A 22448-nucleotide genomic window follows, 5' to 3' on the forward strand; every position below is an offset into this window, starting at 1 on the left:
ATTGCTAATGGTTAAAAAGTGAAATGGTAAAATTCTACTCCTTTTAGGTCTTGTTTATTTTTTCCCTCTTTTTTTAGTCAAAGCAAAAACTTAACAAATATTAATCAGAACATAATTAAATGGAAAGCAACTTCTTGTCTTTGAAACTACAGCAGAACATGACTGTTTACTAAAAAAGGAGAAACAAATAGATGAATAAATCATTGAAAGGCTATAAGTATAGTGAGTTTGGTTGAGTTCCTGGCTGTTCTGTTTGATCAGCTTACAAATGACTCTTCTGAGGGTGAGAAGCAACAATGGGTTGGAAGAGAATCTTTCTTGCGAAAGTCTTGGAAGAAAGAAATAGTGTGAAGTTTGCACAGAAACATCATTAAAATTGATTGAAAGTCTTAATAACAGTCTACCAATTATACCTGCATAAAGACAAATTGAGTAAACTAGGTGTAGGAGGTTATATGAAAGCACATTCCCTGTTCATGTGGAAATGTTTCTGGGGTTAAAGAAATTTGAACACTCTATTAAAAGACAGGAGAACCAATAATGATGGAAGAGCTGGCAAATATCCCAAGGGGATAAGTAGAGTTCTCTGGGCTCCAAGGCAAACTGATGGGAGCCACCAATAATGAGACAACCAAGTGCTGAGCTACCCCACTCCCAAGGCTTGGTAGCTGAGAATGGAAAGAGAAAAGAAAGAGGAAGATCAAATTCTCCTCCTTTTTCTTCACTGCAGCAGCAGCAGGCCTGAGCCCTGACAGGGTCTCACCTCATCTACTCAGTCACCCAAAGTATGTCTGCCACCTCCTGCTCAACTTTTGCCATCTAATTAATGATTACTCACTCAGGAGTGGCAGCAGGGAAGAAGTAGTAGCAGGTGGCAGTGGTTCTTCCTTGCTCCCTCCTTCCAGCTGCATGTCTAGTGGTCACTTGGATGTTTGCAATCCAGACATGGTATCCTATACTGCGTGATCAGGTTCATTGAAGGAGAGAAGCAAGGAGTGAGTAGCAAGGGGGACCCCAATGGGCCCCTATGCCTATGGGGTCCAAGGCTGCTGCCTCCCCTGCCTTCACTATATTTATAGGCAAAAACCGTAAATAAAGATAGATTACAAGAAATACTGAAAAAATGTGTGAGAGGCCAAATACACAAGAAATGCAAATGTATTCAATGAAGTACTTTTGCAGCAGCAGCAGCCTTGGGAGATTTTGAATGGCACTGGGTTGATTAACCAAGGTCTGCTTTTTAATTCAAAATCATCTCCCAAAATTTATCTGCAAACATGCAAGAAAGGATAGGGAAGAGAAGAAAAGCAGCTAATGAGACAGGCCCTCCCCATGCTGTTATTTTGCTTAGCATTCCATTTTTAATATTAAAATGTTATGAGGATTTCATTATATGCATAATGGCCTCAGGCTATTCAACATCTACCTCTGATTCCCACAAATCAGGCAATGAAAAGACAATGGGATGGAGTAAAACAACCATGATTGGAGTCATTGTACTACACCTGAAAGTCTTGTTGTTTCTTTTTCCACTGTCACCCATCCTTGATAAGTTATTCTCACTGCTGCTTTCTAGAACTCTAGTCTTCTGGCCATATATAAAGAATAATATAAACATTACAAATTCCATTTAGAAATTTGGCAATATAGCTTTCTCATGATTCTATCAGGATTCTTAACTGACGTGAGACAAAAGTTCCTTCTTTGAGTGATGCAGCTACCCAGAAAGATTTGAGAGTAATTTCAAAGTATAGTAAGGATATGCTAAATCTGTGGCAATCATCTGGGTTTATTAGTGTGATAGTAGGCCTGAGAATCAGAACAGGTTCTAGAGGAAAACATGTTAAGCCCAGTTCTTCCTCTTTCTCCTTCCTGTTTCATCTAGATTTTAAATCTTTTTGATAAGCAGCATTGTCACTTCTAACATCTATACAGCAGCACTTTCCACACTGGTGGTCTAAATCAATATTCAATAGTGTAATAGTCTAAAGACATCCAGAGGATCACTGCACATTGAAGTAGCTTCCAAACAAATGTCCAGGCTTTAGTCTATAAATATCAGTCTTCTCCTATCACATGCTCACCCTTGGATTGTTTTATAAATAAGTTGTTACACAATCACTCAGTTGGATCTCTAACAAAAGCACAAAGTCCAAAAAGGTTTTGCTTTCTAGCATAGTAAATTGAAGAAACTTAATTGGATTATAAGAAGTGTTGGTTTCTGGTCTCAGTTTCTCTAGGGCCAAATAAAGTCATTATTCCACCATAAGAATTGGACTAGGAAGAAGGCCAAAGATTTGGCAAAGGAAGAAGCCACAGATGCCAGAATGCCTGCTGATACTGAAGCTTGCAATCCTGAGAAATTAATTAGGCATAAAACACAATGTTACTCAGCAGAACATTAGCCTTACAAAAGCTAGAAAAGCACCTGCTTGCCTCCTAGAGACTAGCAAAGTTTGTTAATGAACCTCAGGACTTCAAGTGGTGGGCACAGCACCTCCTTAAGGCAAGCTTTGAAAACAGAAAATAATTTTGCTGAAGGTATTAGACATGTGGCATTTTGAACCCAGCTCAGGGGATGCCACCAATTGCTTAGAAGTGCTAAAAGCAGGGGATGGGGCGGGGGGAGGGGGGGGAGAAAGAGAACATGTTGTTTTACTTAAGTGACAGAACTCAGCTGGCTTATCAGTTCCAGTAGATGAATAACAATGGAAAGATGTGGCATGAAAATATGGTAATGTCAAAGGAGAAAAGGAGTAGATGCAAGTTCAGGGAATAAGTTCTAAGTGTATATACAAAGGAGGAAACTGAGTTTTGCATTGGCTGAGTTCACACAACAGCCTAAGTCATAAATCATGACTTACAAATCACTCTGACTGGATTCACATAATATTCCAAGTCAAATCCAGACAACTATGTTATGTTTTAGCATATTGTGTGAACTCAACCAGTATCTGGGGTGTTTAGTCATAAACTAGGACATGGGGAGGGGTGATTTAAGCATATAGAATCTAATTTGCTTTTTGATAGAACTCCAAAATTCATCAGTTGTAAAAAAAGATGTTATTTATGAGCCAACCAAATATTTGGAATTAAGGAACAGGGTATTCTTGGATGCCTGCTGAGTTCATGTACTTATTTATTGTGCTCAATTGAATGAAACATCAGAGATATAGTAACAAGAACAACAAGAACATAGGTGAGGCAAGAGATACTGTAAGGTGAATTTCAGTAGTAGAGAAGTAATGTGGAAAATAGCTCATTAAGGAATAATAAATAAAGGATTAGAAGATATGTATGAAAAAGAGAAAATGTATAACAGAGTTGTTCAGATCTTTGATTTCATTTCAACAACGGTCCCAGCAAAGCATCCCCCTGAAGTGATTGTTTTTGAAGTAATGCAGCCCTCTTGCTTCTGAGATATAAGTGAAGCAGCTGCATTGTTTTGCTTGCTTGCTTCTGCTAGTTTTTGCAATATTTTGGAAGAAGCTTCTACATATGTGGAACACATGTACAGAAGCTTCTTCTGGCTTATCCAAGTGCTTATCATGACAGGTAAATTGTGTCTTTCCTGCAGTGCAAAGCTCTTTGTTGACATAAATCATAGCCACTCCACCCCAGCCTAGAGCATTATTTTATTTATAATATTAATATACTGCTTCCCCTTAAAAATCTCAAAGTGATTTACACTAAAATTCACACAGTTTAAGAAAAAAACTGATATAAAAAATCAAATGTTATATAAAATGTACAAGACAAATTATCAATTAAATAGAAAATAAAAACAGCAGCAGCAAGTTAAAATATTGCAGCAGTGTAAGTCCTGCGAGAATGCAATGGAAAGCTAGTGCTGAAAAACTAAAGATGGTGCCTGGCATTCCCTCCAGACAGAGTATTCCAAAGGTAAGAGCTGCCATTGAAAAGGCCTGTTCTCGGATAATCACTTGTCACACAGCAGATGAAAATGATTTATTGAAACGGGCAGGAACACATCTTCAAATACTCTGAAGGGTTTTGGGAGTTAAACCAGCACTTTGAATCTGAAGTGCCACCTCATCTTCAATCTGGTGCTCTGCCAGCAGGATGGATGCCAACCCAGCCATTAAGTTCAATGGGTGGCCTAGGGTCTCTCACATTGCCTTGAGTACCTAGAGCAAGAGAGGGGAGAGTCTTGTGGAGCTCCAGACTCCAAGATTTATCAGTCCCAAACTCCTGTCCTAGAAGAAAAGCAGAATATAAATATAATAAATAACTAAACCATGCTTCTGGGTTGGCACAATGGGAAAAAGGGGCTAGAATTCTGGGGATAAATTCACACTATACTAAGCCAAGATTTGCTTAAACAAGGCTGGATTCACACCACCCATTAAGCCACAAACCATATTTTGGCTTAGCACTCTGTACATACACATCCAATAAGGTATTAAATGTCAAGCCTGGGTTTGGGTTAACCCCCAGTTGCGTGCTCCCTCCCTTGGGGCTGAGAGAATGGACAACTATAGGAGGCACTAGGACCAGTGGAGAAATGGGATGTCGGGGGAGGCTGTCTGAGTCTGCCAGCAAGGGAGAGTTCAGCACCGTCTCTGATCTCTTCTGGCTTTCCTTCTCGGCAGCAGGTGGTGCCTGGGAGGGAAAAGGTGAGAGTATTCAGCTAGCAAGGGAGGGGAAAGTAAACCCCGATGAAGAAAAAACCAGCAATAGAGAGAGCACAGTCCCAACTGCTTGGCTGGGCTTGATCTCCCCCCACTCCACCCACAGCCTTGTCTTTGTGCCTGGGAGTTTTGCCCAATGAGAGTCCAAGGAGGTGTCCATCTCCCCAGCCTGCCCCCAAGCCCACCCCTCCAGCGTGTCCTCCTCATCTTCATTCCCAGCAGATGCCGGTCCTTAGGGCTGCTCCGCAGACGCTCCTGCCAGCCCAGGCGACGGCCAGTCCATCTCAGGAGGCAATCAGCCGGCCAGCCCAGCAAGCGGCCGCCCGCCCTGGGGTTTAGGTTAGTTTGAGTTGGCCTCCTTCCGAAGCCATGCCTAACGCAGCAGCCCTAGTAAAAGAGCCGTGACTGCCGCCGCCAGGGATAACCTAGGGCCGCCTCCGTTTTCTCTTCCCCACAACAGCCCCCCTCCCAACTGGAGATCCAAGAACCCGTCCTCTTCTCTTTGCGATCTGGGGCTTGTTCTTTCCTCCTCGGCTTCCCGCGAAAGAGAATTATGCTTGGCTCAAGCCGCCTGGCAAGCTCCGTTAGGATTGCTAGCGCTCCCGGAGTCACCAGGCGGGCGTCCCAGAGCAGGCCAGCCCGCTCCTTCCTCGCGTTGCCTTCGCTGCTAACTCTGCTGATTCTCACGCCGCGGGTGGACTCGTCGTGGTGGTAAGTCCGCGGGGTGAAGCGGGAAAACAGGGAGGGACGGGCTGCCCGGAAACTTTCTCTCGCGGCTGGGTAGAAGGTGAGATGCGGCAGCTGACTGGCGGTGCTCGAGTGGGCTCAGTTCCAGGGTGTCTGAGATGTCACAGCTGGTGATATTTAAGAGAAAGAGTGCGCCTGAACATGTGCAGAGCGCCTTGATTCAGCGATGGACAAGCTGGAATCGTTGGGATTCGGAGGATGGGGAGGGTTCTCAGCGACTTCTGCGACGCTTTAAGCTCCGGAGACATGACACCAAAGAGATAGGAGGTTCCTCTCCCAGACACAGCTGGTGATGGGACCTGGCAGCTTCAAAAGCCGGCGGGAGGTGACTGGACCAGAAGCACACGCTTCCTTTCAGAAATGGTTCGATCCGAGAGAAGCTGCCTAAAATCCGGGCGGGCTTGGCATAGAAAGTGGGGTCTGCTGAGAATCAGGAAATGGACCAGACCAGAGATCTCGGAACGGGGATGCGGGCGGAGAGCTGTCAAACGGTTTAGGTTTACTAAGAGCTTCCCATCCGCTTCCATCACCTGGGGTTCGGGGTTCGCGCAAAGCACTGAACCAGAAACTAACCGAAAGGGTTGGCTCCGGAGGACGCACTAAACATACAAGACCTAAACACGATTTACATGCTACAAGTTTCGCGTGTTCGGCCCACAAACCTGTTGGGACTCGACAGCAACCGGCGATTATCATCGGGGCGACGAATCCTAGAATCCAGTCCCTTCCCTGTCGCCTCCAAGGCTTCCGCTTCAAAGCAAAGCCCGGGCCAGCGCCTGAGCAGCGGGGCCTCCGGAGCCCCGCAGTTTTATCCGGAAGCCTCGGGAGACCCCACCGTTGGTCCCCACCTGTCGAAGGGCCTGAAGGCCTGGACTTCTGGAACGGGCTTCAATCTGCAGTAGGCAGCATTTGTACCCCGAAACAAAGCCCTTTAACTCTCGCTAGATCGCACTCAGGCTTCGGTCCCCTTTCTTTCCAAGGGACCATTCCTCCTGCGCTCCCTCGAAACCAGCGGAAGCTTCGGAGGGATCTTGGCGAAAAGCAACGCCATTCCCCTCATCCCGGGACTGGCGCGTCAATTTATAGTTTGTCATTCCGGAGAGACGCGAACGCTGCCGAAGCTCTCGCCCGCCACTTTTCCGTAGATCCACCTGCGTCGCTCCCACCGCAGAGAGAGAGAGAGAGAACGACCGGCTCCCACCTCGCGCTGAGCCAGGAGGTGGGTCGCTTGGTTTTCGGCGAGCCCATTCCGCGGAGAAGCGCGCCTTGGCTTAGCGCGATGTGTGAACCCAGACACGGAAAGGCGCACTGACCGTCCGGTTAACGGAATTCTGGTTTATCCCGTCCAGTCCACACACTGAACCATAATCTAACCGCAGGGCCTGGGCGCGAACAGCACGCTCGGCTAAAATGTGGTTGTCCAGCTGAGGCCACAGGCTGTCGCGGGAAAACCACCGGGAAACAGGCCAAGGGGCGCAAGCCGGACGAAGGCAGAGCAATTGACAGCAAGGGTTCTCGGCTTGTCGGCTGAGGCGCCCTAGCTGATGCGGCGGGCGTAGCTGTTTCCTGCCCTCTCCGCCCTGAGGTGGACATCCTTCGACCTTTCTTCCCGCCATCCCGGCTTGCGCTGGCCTGTGGTGGCTGAGGACAATGGGATTTATAGCCCCCACATCTGGACTCTTCCTCCCTCTCCTGAGCGAGTGATTTTGCCGTACTTCCCAGGTATTTCCTCTCAGGTATTTCCTCTCCTGTGGCGAGGGAACGGGCAGCTCTATCCCTCGCTCCCGAAACTTCGTTTTTCTCCAGCCCTCTTGCACACCCAAGGTAGACAGCCTCGGAGATACCCAGGGCAGCCGTCGACGGAGAGGGCATTCCTTCCAAAGGGGCGGAAGAGCTGCTCTGGGCCTCTGCCCAACTCGCGGGGCTGCCCGAGCCCACGCCGCGTTGATCTCGGCCTGTCACGGTTAGCGCCGCTGCGGGCAGCAGAAAGGCGGCTTCACGGCAGAATCGTTTTCTCTGAAAAGTGTTGTTATTGGTTCTCGGGAGCGGCCGCTCCCTCTTAACCGGCCACAGCTGTCAGTCTGCTTCTCCCAGCCTTCTACTGCCTGCCTGCCTGAGAGTCGCGGCCCGTAGCTGCCGGGAGTGCCTTTGCTAAGGAAGTGAACCGACAATGGTGGCTGAGGGCTGCTGAATCCATAAGTGCACGCTTGGCATTCAAGGACTGTGGCAGCAAGTAAAACTTGTGCGTAGAATGGCCCTATTTCCAGGAATAGGCTGAAGCCTTCTCTCTTCTCCCTTCCTCAATGCTCAGGCTTTCACATGGAATCACCTGGAACAGCCAGTGGTCCTCTGTCATCCACCCCTAATTCATAAGACCTGTTGCACTGATATTGTTTGTTCTGGTACATGAAGTCAGACAGAGTGAACTTTCATGTTCCTTAGTCCAATCTTCTCAGTGAGGGGATTTTTCTAAAGCCAATTCACACATTCAACTAATATTTATTTATTTATTTATTTATTTATTTATTTATTTATTTATTTATTTAGTAGACTTATCCCCACCCATCTCCCCCCAATGGGGGACTCTGAGTGGTTGACATCAAATTAAAACAAATAAATACATAATTAAAATTTATAAAGAAAAACACAAAATGGAAGGAAGAGAAAAAATCCAAGAGGCCAATGGAATTTTTAACCGTAATTTTGGCTGCTTAATTTAGACAACAGTAAATTACAAACATTCAAATGTACAGCAATTTATCTACAAATGAATTGTAGATAGATAAAGCTCTGTGAAGCTTACTTTTTACTGTAATAAACATTATAACTGCACTGTTAAGTTGTTAGGTTCAGCCATTCTGAACCTAAAGGTTCAGCCATCCTGATGTAAAAGGCTTTGCAGGGAGGGGGAATATGGCTCTTCTTTTTCCCTTGAAAGTGGCTTGCCAAATACCCGATAAGGGGGCTGGGAGAGAGACATTTACGATGGATGGATGATGGGAGCCAAAGAAAGACATCTGTTTGCTTCCTTGGGATATCAGCACTTAGCACATATTTAGCAATAAAGAAAGTGGGAGTTCAAAATTTTAAAGCTTAAGATAGGAGCTTATTCCAACTGGATTGTAAACAACACTTGAACTACTGTCTAATTTCAGCTGCAATTGACTGCATACTTGCCTAGGTGTGTGATAATACATCCCAAAGGAAGAAGGAAATCCTGTGATGGTGACACAACATTTTAGCTTAGTACATGTAGAAAACTAGTCTTGAATGTCATTATTTTATTGCTCATTGTGTCATGCAAACACCAAAACCATAAGTTAACCATGGTTAAGTCAACCATGAAAAAGTGAGTCATACCTATCCAGTCCCTGTGTTCTACTGTTTTCTCTCACAAAAGTATGAGTGTTCACTCTGGTTTATTCCCAAGTAAATATTGCAATTTAATCTCATTGCACACAATGGTATATCTTCCCAAGTAAGTTTGATCAGAGTATATAAAGTTTTTTTTTCTAGTTTCCCATCTTTCTGGGGGGGGAAATTGCTTTTCTTTCATTACATACAATCTTTCATTACATTCAATTTTAGAAACCCATTTCTGGTCGAATCCATATCTGTGTGCTCAATCATTACCTGCATTCTGAAAAGCTGATGATGTTAAGTCAGTACTTCTTAGAGAAGCTGAAGAAGTTCATTTTTATCATTCAGTCATGGATCTGGGGAAAAGGAGGGAGCAGTGATTCCAAAATCCTTCCCTATAAATAGCGGGGGGGGGGGGGGGGCGGCAAGAGTCAAACTGCAGTGCCTCAAGTATTATTTTATTAGATGGTGACATATTTATCTTACTATTTATAAGTCCTTGATTTGTAAAGTCTTCTCAGAGCAAAATAGATTGCAGTCTTCTGCCAGGTTGAAATCTAGGGAATTTGCTTCTACAGTGTTGTACTTAAACCCCATTGAAAGCAAACTTTCTTCAGTAGGCCCAAAGGGGCAGTACCACTAATGTCACAGTACCAACTAAATGGAATATTATTTCATTTGGTTTGCCAAGGCTTTGAGGGAAATGATGGGTGATCTCTCTAATTGTGCCTAAAGGAAATGCTTGTCCTTTTCTTCTATCAGCTTTGTGAAGCCAAATCCTAGAGTACATCAATTTCAGTTCTCACTATGCATGAAGAGGAAATATCTACCATATTTTTCTAAACAGCAACCATTTATGAATTTTCACTTATATCGGGGATAACACAGATTGTTTCACAAACCCTGCATGAATTGTGGGAACTCTACAGCATGGTGGTTTCTAAATGGACTGTGTGTGTGCATGTGTATCCTAATAATTCTAAATGAATATTACTGTAGCTCAGTTTTTTAAAATCTGTGATTGTTAAGTCCTATGGGGTAGTTACAGAAGACCTAGCTGGGGAATGCTATCTTGTTATAGTGGTTTGGGTTTTGAAATGGTTATGCAAATAGGAAGAGAATGATGACTTATAGAAAGTACTTTAGAATATATAACAAAGACTAATCAAACGTTATATTCTTAAACTTGAATCTCTAGTTCTGATGTTTTCTTTTGGTAGATCACAAAATGCAGGATTAATAGAACAATTTCATTGAGTCCAGCATGAGTTGTTTACTCCTGTGTAAGTTGGGAAAAGATTGTAGCCTTAGCAACTAGATTCTGAAGGTAAGCCTTAGTTGTTAAATGCTAGATTTATTGGTCAAGGAGATTTTTTTTAATTGAGGTACAAAATTGACATACCTTTCACGGTGTTCATACTATATGATTATGATTGTATAGATGGATTGAATGAAAGAACACCAGCAAATCACAGAAATCTTAATCATTATGTTAAGAAGTAATTCTATGCACATTTACCATGTGTATAGAATTGTACCATGTGTAAACCTCTGAGGTATTACTTCAAAGTCTACCTTCATCAGCTTGTGCTACATGTCTATTAAACATATTGCTTAATTATTAAAACATTCTGAAATTAACAATATGTTTTAGTAAATTCACACCTATGTATTAAATTAGAAGAAGCATGCAGACAAGCCTATCTCATTTTAGGTGAAGTATGTACTTGCTTCTCTATTTGTGTATGTTGATTCTACCCACACTAGCCAAACAAATGTGTATGAGGAGCTACAAGCAGGATATGAGGAGGCAATAGCACCTTCCTCTGCAACTTGTATTCAGAGGTGTATTTCTCTGATTCAGGAGGAAATATATAATTATCTTGCTTCTCACGACTTACATTTCCCAATCCATATCTTGGAAATAGCCTTATACATTATAGGGGAGCAAACTATATAATATTTGGGAAGTAATTAGAAGGTTTCAATAGCCATGGGGATAATTTTTCAAGCATGGTTTGGGAGCTATTACTCTAAGGCCATAACTCTATCATAGAACATCTCTTTTACACCCAGAAAATTCTGAATCCATTAATTCCGCAGTGTCTCTATGTAGAAGTAACTGTCACTTTCAGATATTTGGGGTATAACCTCTGAAATTTCTTGCCATTGGCCATGCTGACTGAAATGCAAAACAACTAGGAGGTACCAGGTGTCTGCTTTTGCTCTAATTAAAAGGATTTCTAGAATCAGAGCTGAGAAATAACTTCTTGTCAGCCATTATTGCTAAGAATGGATAATACAGAGACAAGCAAAGGACCAGGGTTATACTAAAACATCATACATTCAAGGCAGTCAATAAACATTTTAAGGATCTGCCCTAAACATTGGCCGCAAGCTTTGCTTCAGAATTCTTTGGAGCAGATTAGAGCTATGTGGCTTCCAAACATAATCTGTACGATAAACAAGCTTGGTGTAAATAACTAAGTAGAGTTTACTTATAGCTGAAAGTAAAGTGAGCAATTACAGAATAGGAGTTCATTTTAAAGCTAAAAGTCTGGTTTAAGTGAGCCACATGCAAGCACATATGTTTGAGACTGCACTGACACCACACACCAACAGGAATGCAAATACATTTCCCCACCTCATGTAAACTCTCTTTCACTCAGCTCTTTAACTGAAACCACTGTTCTTCAAAGGATCCACTTTTTCCCAGCCTGCACCAGAACAAAGATCAAATTTTCTTGAGTATATATTTTACAGTGTTCAACTTTCCATAGAAGTGCATAAATATGTATAAGTATAATCACTATGATATATACAGAATTGCCAAGATCCATGGTGCTGATGATGTGATTGTACCAGAAATTAGGAGCCCAAGAGTATTATTCTTTCATATGACAATGTGGTGGGGTTATAACTGAGTTGAGAAACATTGCCATCCAGTGAGTTCATAACCAAAGTAAGAATTAAAGTGACATCCTTCCAGATTAATAGTTCAAACTTCCAGTCAGAAGGATAGTAGGACAGAAGCAGGGTTGTAAAAATAAGGGCTTGTTATTTAGAGGAAGTAAATAAGATCTAGTGTTGATCACAAACTCTGGGAATAAAAAAGAAGAGGGAACTATTAGGATTCACAGTCTGAAGTGGAAAGACAGACAGGCAGACAGACAGAAAAGGGGAAATGAACAAACCAGCTATGCCTTTGGCCAGTTTTCCCCAAGCTAGCACACCCTTCGTTCTTCAAGATTGGAGAAGGCTGCTCTTGGCTGCCCATATTGCAGATGCCACACCTATCAAAGGAAGACCCTCAGTGACAGACAAGACACTCTATCACTATCCTAAATGGAAGGGGAAGGGTATGACCAGAAAGATGATGGTGATGATGATGATTACAGCTTATTAACTTTATTATTTTACTTTTCTGACTGTTTTATAAATTGTTTTGAAATGATAAGTGAATTCCCTATATTATGAGGTTAATTTGGAAGTTCAAAGTTCTTGACTGCTATCTATCTCTATATCTCTGTATCTCTATCTCTATATCTGTCTATCAAATTCCTAAGGCTACTCAACTTATTAATAGTTTGGGGTGGCATATGGAACTAAAAACAAAGTTATAAAACAATAAGCACAAACAGAAAGGAAAAAAGGTCATCTCAGTGGAACAAAACCTGTAAAAACTGTCACATACAGCCTATATACCACCCTAGACCAAAGCCTGGGGGAATAGTCAGGCATATTTAATGGAAAGCAGGGTCAGTTCCATCTGAATCTCTGGGGGGGGGATGCTATTCCAGAGGGCAGGTGTTGTTCCAGAGAAATCATATTCCTGGGCCCCATCTGATCACATTGCTTAATGGATGGGATTCAGAGAATGTCAACTCAGTCAGAACCTACAGGATGGGCAGAAGCAATGGGAGAGAGAGATGGTCCCTCAAATTAATAGGTTCTATGCCATATAGTGCTTTGTAGGTGACAACCAGCACTTTGAATTGCACCCAGAAGCCTACTGATAACTAGGGCAGTTTGTGTGGTGGAGATGTACATAGACATACAATGTGATGCCCATAATTGCTCATTCCACTGCATTCTGGATGAACTAAAGTTTTTGAGTGGTCTTCAAGGTCAGCCCCATGTAGACTGTATTGTAATAGCATATATGCAAGGTGACCAGACATGTGACAAAGAAAAGGTCCTCCCAGGTCAGGAGGGGGAACAATTTGCATACAAGAAGAATCTATGTGAAGACCTTCTTTGAGCAGGAGCTAAGAACCTAGGAAAAACCCCTTAATTGTACACTGACTGGAGAAGTGCATCCCCATGCAGACCTAAAGATGGAAGGTCCCGAGACCTTAATGTTTCATGCATCGACAACTGCTCAGACTTACTAGTGTTGATCTTAAGTTTGTTCTTCCCCACCCAGACACCAACTGCCTCCAGGCACTGGGACAAGACTTTGACAGCATCACTTTGACAGCAAGGTGTCAAGATATACAACTGACTATCATCAGAGTAATGATATCTGATCCCATGCCAATGGATTACCTTACCCAACAGGTTCATATAGTTGTTAAATAGGAGGAGCAAGAACATCAAGCCTTGAGACACCCCACAAATCAAAGGTTTCAGGCTTGACCTCTCTTCCTGGAACCAGATATCTGCCCCTGGAACCAGACACAGACAGGGAGGCCTGCTGTGAGAACTAGGTGTGGCTGTGCATGGCTAGTTAAGTGGCTATAATAAACATTTGGTGGTGTATGTGATGCATATTGGGAGTAAATGGATCCTTGGCCTGGAAGGAAGATGTGAGAGGTGGGAGGGATCTGCAGGAAGAAGAGGGGGTGGGCAGGAGCATCAGAACAATGACAAGCAGGGGAAGATATGGCAGGATCTGGGGGTGGGCTGTACTTGGGGATGTTGGACTCTCTGGCTGACAGTAATCTTCCCTCGGGGCCAACTTATCAGATCCCCAGTGGCCTTGGAGTCCAACTGCTGCTATTGAATGCCAAGTCACTCTGCAATAAGTTTGCTTTTAACCACAATTTGATTGTGGGTGAGGCGGCCAACTTGGCTTGCATCACCAAGACCTGGGCGGGTTCAGAGAGGGGTGTTCCCCTCTCAGAAATGTGCCCACATGAGTTTTGGATCTGGTACCAGCCAAAACTTCAGGGGAGGGGAGGGGAGGGGTGTGGCAGTTGTCATCCATGAGTTACTGGGGGCTTTCAGAGCCTCTGCTCTGCAGACAACCAGTTGCTAGGCCCTTTGGTTGAAATTGAGGTTGCTGCTGGTACTCTCCCTGCTACCCATCATCAACCTGCCTGAGTTGCTGGATCCCATTGCTGAAGTCCAAGAGGTCCCTGTTCCTTACGCTTTCCCATCTGGTTTTATCTAACCACAAATGAAAGGATAGGTTGAACTGGAGGATGTCATTCTTGATATAAACTGAATTAGATTCTTTTTAAAAAAATCAAATGTACATTAGTATGATATTCTGAAAGTCTTTGAAAACCGGGATATTCTTCCAGACCTTGGGGTAGGGCAGTTGCTGACCCCAAGTAGGTTGTTTTGGGATTGTTTTATTTGTTGTTGTTGTTGTTGTTTTCTCTTCTGGACATCAATTATTTGTTTCTTACTTTTATTATTCTTGCTTTTAAAATACAAGCTGCCCGGAGTCTTTGGAGTCAGGTAACCTCTAAATTAAATAAACAAATAAATATAATATTTACACTGGGCCTACTAGAGATGGCAGCCAATATAGATGGAATAAAATTAGAGGTATGGGCTATAATTGATGAACCCTAGGTAACAGTCTAGCAGCATCAATTGTGCTTTTAAAATCTCATGTAGAAAGAATTGCAGCAGTCCAGGGCACAATGACAAATATATTACATTTGTCTTTCATTGGAATTATTTAAAATAGTTCCAAAATCATCTGTAGATGCAGAGTACATTTGGACTCATTTAGAAATTAACTAAATGTCTAACTGTGAATATCTTCTTTCCTTATGTAAGCATATTGTCATAGAAAATTCACAACAAAAGTCTGACTTCAGGGGTTCCAGTGATGGGCTGATTTGGGAGTATTTTCAGTATTATAAAAATAAATTATTCTAAATATGTTTAAAGAATGAAGGAGCAAGAAACAAATATAGCCCTTACTGAAATTAAACCAGGTGATTTCAATATATGACCAGCAGCATCAGTTCTGAACTGTAACTATACATGAGTAAATTAGCCTATTAAACATTTCAGATTAAGGCAGGCTAAAATGGCCTTATTTCTATAAAGGCTTTACAAAATATAAGAGTCTGATGCTGCTGTTTATGGAACACTTTGCATCTCAGGATGCTGTACAGCCCATCTGAAACTCAATAGTGAACGCAGAAGAAAGCTCAAAAAGCATTTAGTTGTTTCTCATGCAGAGTGCAAAATGTATCATGTCTTTTCTCCAGTCAGGCTAGCACTAGCAGCTATAAACAATTGAATGACTCAAACAGCTAACTAGAGCTTCTCTACTATAATATTAACATGTTGTCTTTTCCAAGTCAATGGACAGGGAAACTAAGAAAAAAATGTGGCCCATTGCCTAGCAATTGATGAGTGTTTTCCATAGTTCCATGGTCCCCATGTCAACTTTGGTCATCTGCCAAAGAAATAGAAACAGTCAAAGCCAATGTGAAGTTGAACAATTAGAAAGCTTGGAGAAGCTTTTACTAGACTGAATAAATAAAATTAAGAATTTTAAAATAACAATTTATTAACACACTTCTCATTTTTATCATGTAATGTGGGAAAAAATATTTCAAGGGGATTTTCTGAGAGTTTAATTAATAGGCATTTTGAAGGGTTCTTGGGCAGAATGGTCATTTGAGTTCCACCACCACCACTACTTTCTTCCTACTGCATGTTTGTTGTCCTCTTATATCAATGACCCAGTAAATGAGAGGGTGTGGAGAAAGTCCTAGAAAAAGACTGCTTGGATCATATTGTAACTGATTAATTTTATTGCATCACATGACATATATAAATCCATTTAATCATTTCAAATACTGAGACAGATTTTGAATGGAGCCCCGTCCTTTGCCCAAGGCAATTACTTATTCCCTTGAAAAGGACTTGATTACTATAAGATTACCATTTCAAGCAGTTCCTTTATTGGGATTTCAGTGGAGATAGTGGATCACTTCACAAGTCAAACTAAACCATAATGGAGTTTCCTTGGTTTTGATTAAATATATTGAGTGAATCCAGCTGCTTGTGATTTATTCAGTATGGTTAAACAACTGTGGTATGATGTGTGAACTCAGCCAATATGTTTAGTATCAAAGTGACATGATCAGACAACATAGCTGAATTACTAGAAGATGAAACCATTGTATTTCAGGTGACAAAATCTGGGAAGAGGGCATTTTCCTGCCTCTAATCTTCTTGTGGCCTCCAGCCCCAATTAACCACAAATTGACACTATCAATCTTAACACACACAGCCTGCATTTGAGAATCTTAATGATCAACCAGGTCAATACAAAAGTGGTGTCTCAGGAATTCTGGTCCCAAATTTTTTAATGCCTTCTATGTCAAAAGCAAAGCCATGAACCTGGTTTGGTAGCTGTAAATGACAAGTGGTCCCTGAGCTTTGCAGAAGATGTGGTCTTCCCTAACATAATGCATAAAACAATAACTCATGCCATATGTGAGATATTTAATTAACTTTAAGCCTTTAAATAACTTCCTGCAACCTGTTTAACCACCTATCAACCTGAAGTTTAGAAAAAAATCCTGTATATCCTCTTGAACTTCACCAATACTAAATCAGTGGATAAAACTGTAATGTATCAACTTTTAATTATGATGGGATTATATGCTTAATATTTCTTCTAAAGGACACTATGAGTAGTGGTTCAGAGTACAGACCACAAAACACCACAGGCAGTCATTCTCTGTTCTAACACTGGCAAAGAGCAATACCACTGACATTTTAAAAAGTATGTGTGTGTAAAATTAGTCTTATCCAACACTAGATTAGCGGAATGTGGGAGGACAAGAAGAAAGGAATTTTGGTACTTGGAGGCAATTCATTGTATCAATAAGGCATTCTTGATTTCACTGAAAGCTTACTTAAAACAGGAGTGACTCAGTGCGGGCTGATTTTAGCTATGATAGTAATAGGATTGTGCAATCACATCCACACCATATACTGACCACCCTGCATAGGCAAACACCCTTTGTTCTACAACCAGAATAAACAAAATAATCCATGAGAGAGATGGCTATCCTGTTGAAGATACTGTTTATCTTAACAACCCATATGGGTCTTCCAAGTGCACTAACCTATTTGCAGTATAGGAAAACAAACCATCATGATCATTACCACCAACCACAGGCTTAGAAAAAGATTCCTTCTCATATCCAAATTGAAAAGCTTTGTTTTCCATTTTTAATTTTTATACACTGAAGATTGACTTGATTGCATTCTTTTTCATTGAGGTTTCAATGAGACTCTGAGACAAGAATCATAAATAATCTCCTGACTCAAAGTTTAAGAACATTTCTTTGATTGTATCTGGCTGCTCATAGCTGACAACTGAGATAGCTCTTTTATGGAACCAAAGTGATCATTATATGATGATTAACTCCTAATGATTTCTCAATGGGTCTATGGTAAATGTATGGCAAATATTTTCTCTAGAATACTAGAATTTTCTTTTTCTCCTGATTCAAAGAGTGAGCTTAAACTCTCATATCTGGCCCAAAATTTAGGTAGAAGTCATTAGCAGATGCAATGGAACAGAAGTAACAATATTTTGGCTGTTCCTCCAAAGCCTTGAGACCTTCACTGTGACAGCAACACTGTGTGCGCTACTGGCTTGTCATGATCATCTAAACTCACTTTTCATTCTCAAGTGTGATGAAAGTTAACATCCCAACACCAGTGTTGAAGTAAGATCCAAATGGCAGTTAAATTGGCTTCTGTATATGGAGGAGGATGGGGTACTACATTTTCCTTGGCTTCTGAATAAACTGGAGTGTATGCCATATCTTCATAGAGATGGCTTTTTATCTAAGCTTGTTCTGAAACTCTCCACCATAGTTTCTTAACTGAAGACTTCTGGTTTTATTCTATGAGAAGAGAAGAACAAAGGAACAGCATAGTATCAAAATGGTCCATTCATAATTATTCAGACATAGCACATATATTGCCCACACATCAAGAATGGAAAACTGAATCTTGGGAGATACCTGCCACAGGTGTCACTTTTTGCTGTAGAATAGGTGACTGTAGGCCCAAGATTGCACGTGGCCCTAATAGCCTTGCCCCTCCAAAAATGTCTACTGAATTGTAATTTTTAATGTGTCAGAAGGGATAAATTATTAAACCTAGGTGAAATAATAATTAAACCTATGTGGAATAATCAGTCATTTTTAAAAGCTAATCTAATTTTAATTAAACTTGAATGTAATCACATTTAATTTCCCTCTGTCCCTATCCATTCTTTGGACTGAAGCCTTCTCTGAAAAACCAAGTGTAGCCCTCAACTTGAATGGTGCATCTCTATCCCAGGAGTATGCCATTAACTCTGCTGCTTTCTGGGACAAAGAACATACACTTCTTGAGCTGTGAAAGTATGCATCACACAAATTATCTGGCTTCCTACTGCCACTTTTACTGAAACATATTTGACTGACATCCTTTCATTCTGTTCAGTTCAAACTAACTGAACTGGGTAAATGATGTTACAAAGTTTTCAGATGACAAGGAGGACCCAAAAACTCCTTCCTGTCCCATAAACTGGGTTGGATAGCAAGTAACTCTAGTGGTTGAATGGCTGAAATCTACTGAGATTCTGTACCCACTTCCCTCATGGGAACATGCGCTCTCCAGGAATCCATGCTTGTTGGGGTTTAAAATGAAACGTATGTTGCTGAGTAAATAGATGTGGCTGCCTCTGATTGTTTTGTTTATCTAAGAGGCAATTTAGGATTCTCCTTGTTTATTGGAAGAAGACCCAGCAGATTCTTACAAGAAAAAAAAAAACACCAACAACTGGAAGGTGACGTGTGACAATTTTCTTCTGTTATCTTATGGGTTGCATTAAGGGCAGCGTGCATTAAGGGGCCATACAAAGAACCAGTCCTTGGCAGTTGCCTATCCAGATTTGCATTGATAATAGCTTCACTCATGGAAAAAAAGGAAGGAAGAAAAGGAAAGGAAAAATGCAGTAACATTTCCCTTATCAAGACCTATCTAATGTGGATTCTTCTAAAGTACTAAGCAGATACAGAGCAGGGAAAAAGAGAAGCAATTATTTTGAAATAACTTTTAAGTGCTTCCCCGAAATGGTAATCTCAGAGTCAGACTTCACAATACAATAAATGTGTTGTGTTAAACATCTATTTTCTGTTTATTTAAAGTAGAAATCAGGGCAGGGAGAAGACCACAATTGGGATTGTGGCATGTACAAGTTAACTCTTTTCATGCACAACACAGTCCAATTTAAAATTGCTGTCTCAAAGCTTGTATTTTCACTGGAAGAGGGTATAATTTTCATTTGGGAAGAAGCTGAGCCTGTCTCCTGTGTATTAGAATCTGAATTCTTATCCTTTTCCCCCATGGCTGCTGTTTAGAGCAGATAAATTAGACAGGTTAAATGCAAACAGTATTTCATGTCTAATTCAGCACTCAAAACCACGTATAAAGCCCCAGTTCTACTATTCAGCTGTAAATAATAATTCCTTGATAATGCTGGAAATGTTCTCTCTCTCTCTCTCTCTCTCTCTCTCTCTCTCTCTCTCTCTCTCTCACTCACTCTCTCTTTTTACCTCTGGGCTTCAGACATTATATTTAGGTTAGATGAAGAATGTACTGTTATAAAAGCAAGTTACCACCAATAATGGTAGTTCCATATCAGGTCTTCTGCTCTCTGTATCTTGCAGCCATTATGGTGTTTAATTCCTCGCCAGTGATGTGGAATGGGAGTGGGATATCATACAGCATGAGAACACCAGGAACTGGACTCAGATAAATTGCTCTACCCAGATGGGAGGGGATGTATATCAATGGATATACAAATAAGTTAATTTTTTTCTAAGTGGCTTTTTCTTTTAAGGAATACATTTGAGATCAGGGTATCAATTTTTAAGATTGCCTTTTTAGGGGCAAAGATCCTTAATATCTCTTTAGCAGCTACACCTAGAAGAAATTAATACATTAATAAATTGCTTATTGATTGTGAGGAGGGAGAGAAGGGAAAAGCTTTCTGGCTGATTTCTGCCTCTTACCTGTTTGTTAAACAGCAAACAGTTTATTCATAACAATGTGGCAGATCCTAATTTGGCCGTCAAATGAATGCAAAAAAAAAGGGGGTTAAATGATTTATATTTATCAAGGATAAACAAGTGGGCATCATCAGTAGGCATATTCAAGCTTTTCAGAATATGGCTGCTATAAAAGCTTATTATGCATTCATAAAATGGCTGCTGTGGTGGGTGTGGTAAGGTTGCTGTCCACCATCAGCTCTAACAGCCCAGAGAGATTTCCACCATCCCAAGTTACCTTTCTCATTTCTCTGGGCAGATGGGCATATGTGCAAACAAAGCAATAATCTACAACTAACCACACTTATTATTTCTTCTGTAAAGTAGTGTTTATTCTATAAAATAAAGATGAAGGTGGAAGCTGACATTTTGCTTCATGGAATTCCAACTTCCTATTTTATTAATTTTAAGAGAGAGAGAGAAAGAGAAAGAGAAAGAGAGATGATAGATAAGGTGGAACAGGGATCCTGAGAAGCACTCAGTAATACCTACTTGTGGCCTTTAGGGAGGGCCTGAAAACATGGCTGTGTCATTGTGCCTGGAAGTCTGGAAGTAGGGGTGAGCCTTTTCTGTGGTTGTACTGAATAGGATGCATGGTTGTATTCACCTGCTGTGATTATGTTTTGGGTTTAACTGAGCTTTTAGTGGTGGTTTTAATATGGTTATATGTTTGTTGCATTTATTTATATTTTTATTGTCTTTTATCACTGTTGTTTTTAATTGTTGTGAGCTGCCAGGGTCACATAAGTAAGATGAGTGGCTACACGAATCTAATGAATGAATAGATAGATAGATAGATAGATAGATAGATAGATAGATAGATAGATAGATAGATTGATAGATAGATAGATAGATAGATAGATAGATAGATAGATAGATAGATAGATAGATAGATAGCAGCCACAGGTGTCTACAAAGAGGACAAGGAGAAGCAAATAACACAAATAATGTCATCACACAAATGCTGCAACTTATTTTCTGCATTAAATATTGGGATGCAAAGGGCATTTTATGATGACATTATAATGCACGTGTCATGATGGTTTGTGTTGAAGCATCTAACAATAATGTAGCCATTCTGGGTCCTACCAATTAGTTTCTTTGCTGGTGCAGCTCATGTGATTAAATAACCATTCTAAGGCCAACATCTTCGTCAAAAGAAAGTTTTAAATGCTGGGATATTTGCTGAGATGCATGATTCATGGTTTGCATGCAATATTTACTTTGAATTTAGCCCTGAAACCATTCAGTAGTGAGTCCAGACCAAAAACATAAAATAGTAATAAAGAACAGAGAGCATTTCTGGGCATTATTGTTTTTGAAAATCTTTGAGTAATTAAAGCCATGGATGACAATAATTCCAGCTGTTACCCCCCATGGATCCCATTTTATTTCTGGCAAGCAGGTATTTCAGACACCTGCAGCATTTAGTATAAACAGTAACGAAACATAGTCCCACAGAATATTGGAAAGGAATTATGTGAAGGACTCAAAACTCTGTTCATCAGCAAGATAAGACTTTGAAAACAGAAGGGGACTAAATACATCCTCTAAATGTTATTGTCCCTTCTGTTCTTCTGCCTCCATCCCCTCCACCCCAGTCTCATGATTCAGAGTGGAGCTAGTATTGAGGGATCAGAAAGAATTCCAGAAGCTGTGCCCTTTATGCTTTCCCTGTCTTATTTTACTTTTTTCTAAAGTCCCAAATAGGTGAGTTATTCCATGCAATGTTGGGAAGGTGGTGATGTTTATATGTAATTTGAGGGAGACAAAGAAGAACACAAGTTTTCCTTTAGACCAGTGATTCTCAACCTCTGCAAGTTTAAGATGTGTGGACTTCAACTCCCAGAATTCCATAGCCAGCATGTTAAGAAATGGAAATGTGTAGAATGTATAGTTTATTATATTTATGAGGTGTGATATTCTTTGATGAAATACAGGTACTGCTTAGATTATGGAGCATATGTTTGGCTGGAGAAAAGTCTTCAGAGTTTGGAGCAGTTTCAAAAGGAGTACTTGGATCTCTGTTTGAGCAGGGCTCTATATTTCTCTAAAAGTCCTGCCCTTGGATAAGTATCATCAACAACAAGCTTTCACCAATGACTTTAATCAGAAAGTTCATAACATATCACTTTATTTATATTGACCCTAGAGGACTATGCTAGTAATTAAAAAAGAGTACTCAATTTATCCTTTTCTATTCTTATACATGATTACTGTCTCTAATTCTTCACGTTTTCTTAAACTCCTATCTCGAATATTCTTCTCCCCTCTCAATTTTCACATTTTATTTTATTTATAAGCCACCTGACTTCAAAATGACTCTGGGCAGCTTACAGGTAAGAATATACAGTATATAGTTAAGAAGATG

General features: G+C 40.9%; 1 protein-coding gene across 1 annotated transcript in view; it reads left to right on the plus strand.

Annotated features, from left to right (window-relative positions):
• The first annotated feature begins 4804 nt into the window (after positions 1–4804).
• WNT2B (Wnt family member 2B) overlaps positions 4805–22448 on the plus strand; it is a 35719-nt gene continuing 18075 nt past the window's right edge. Inside the window, exon 1 of the mRNA XM_015891510.3 lies at positions 4805–5363. Within this exon, the coding sequence (XP_015746996.2) occupies positions 5206–5363 (158 nt within the window). The 5' untranslated portion in view covers positions 4805–5205. The remainder of the gene's footprint in view (positions 5364–22448) is intronic.

Source organism: Python bivittatus, unplaced genomic scaffold (assembly GCF_059951505.1).
Source record: "Python bivittatus isolate LINGU-HERP-01145 unplaced genomic scaffold, Pbiv_v1 ctg000700_np1212, whole genome shotgun sequence".
In the NCBI taxonomy this organism is placed as follows: domain Eukaryota; kingdom Metazoa; phylum Chordata; class Lepidosauria; order Squamata; family Pythonidae; genus Python; species Python bivittatus.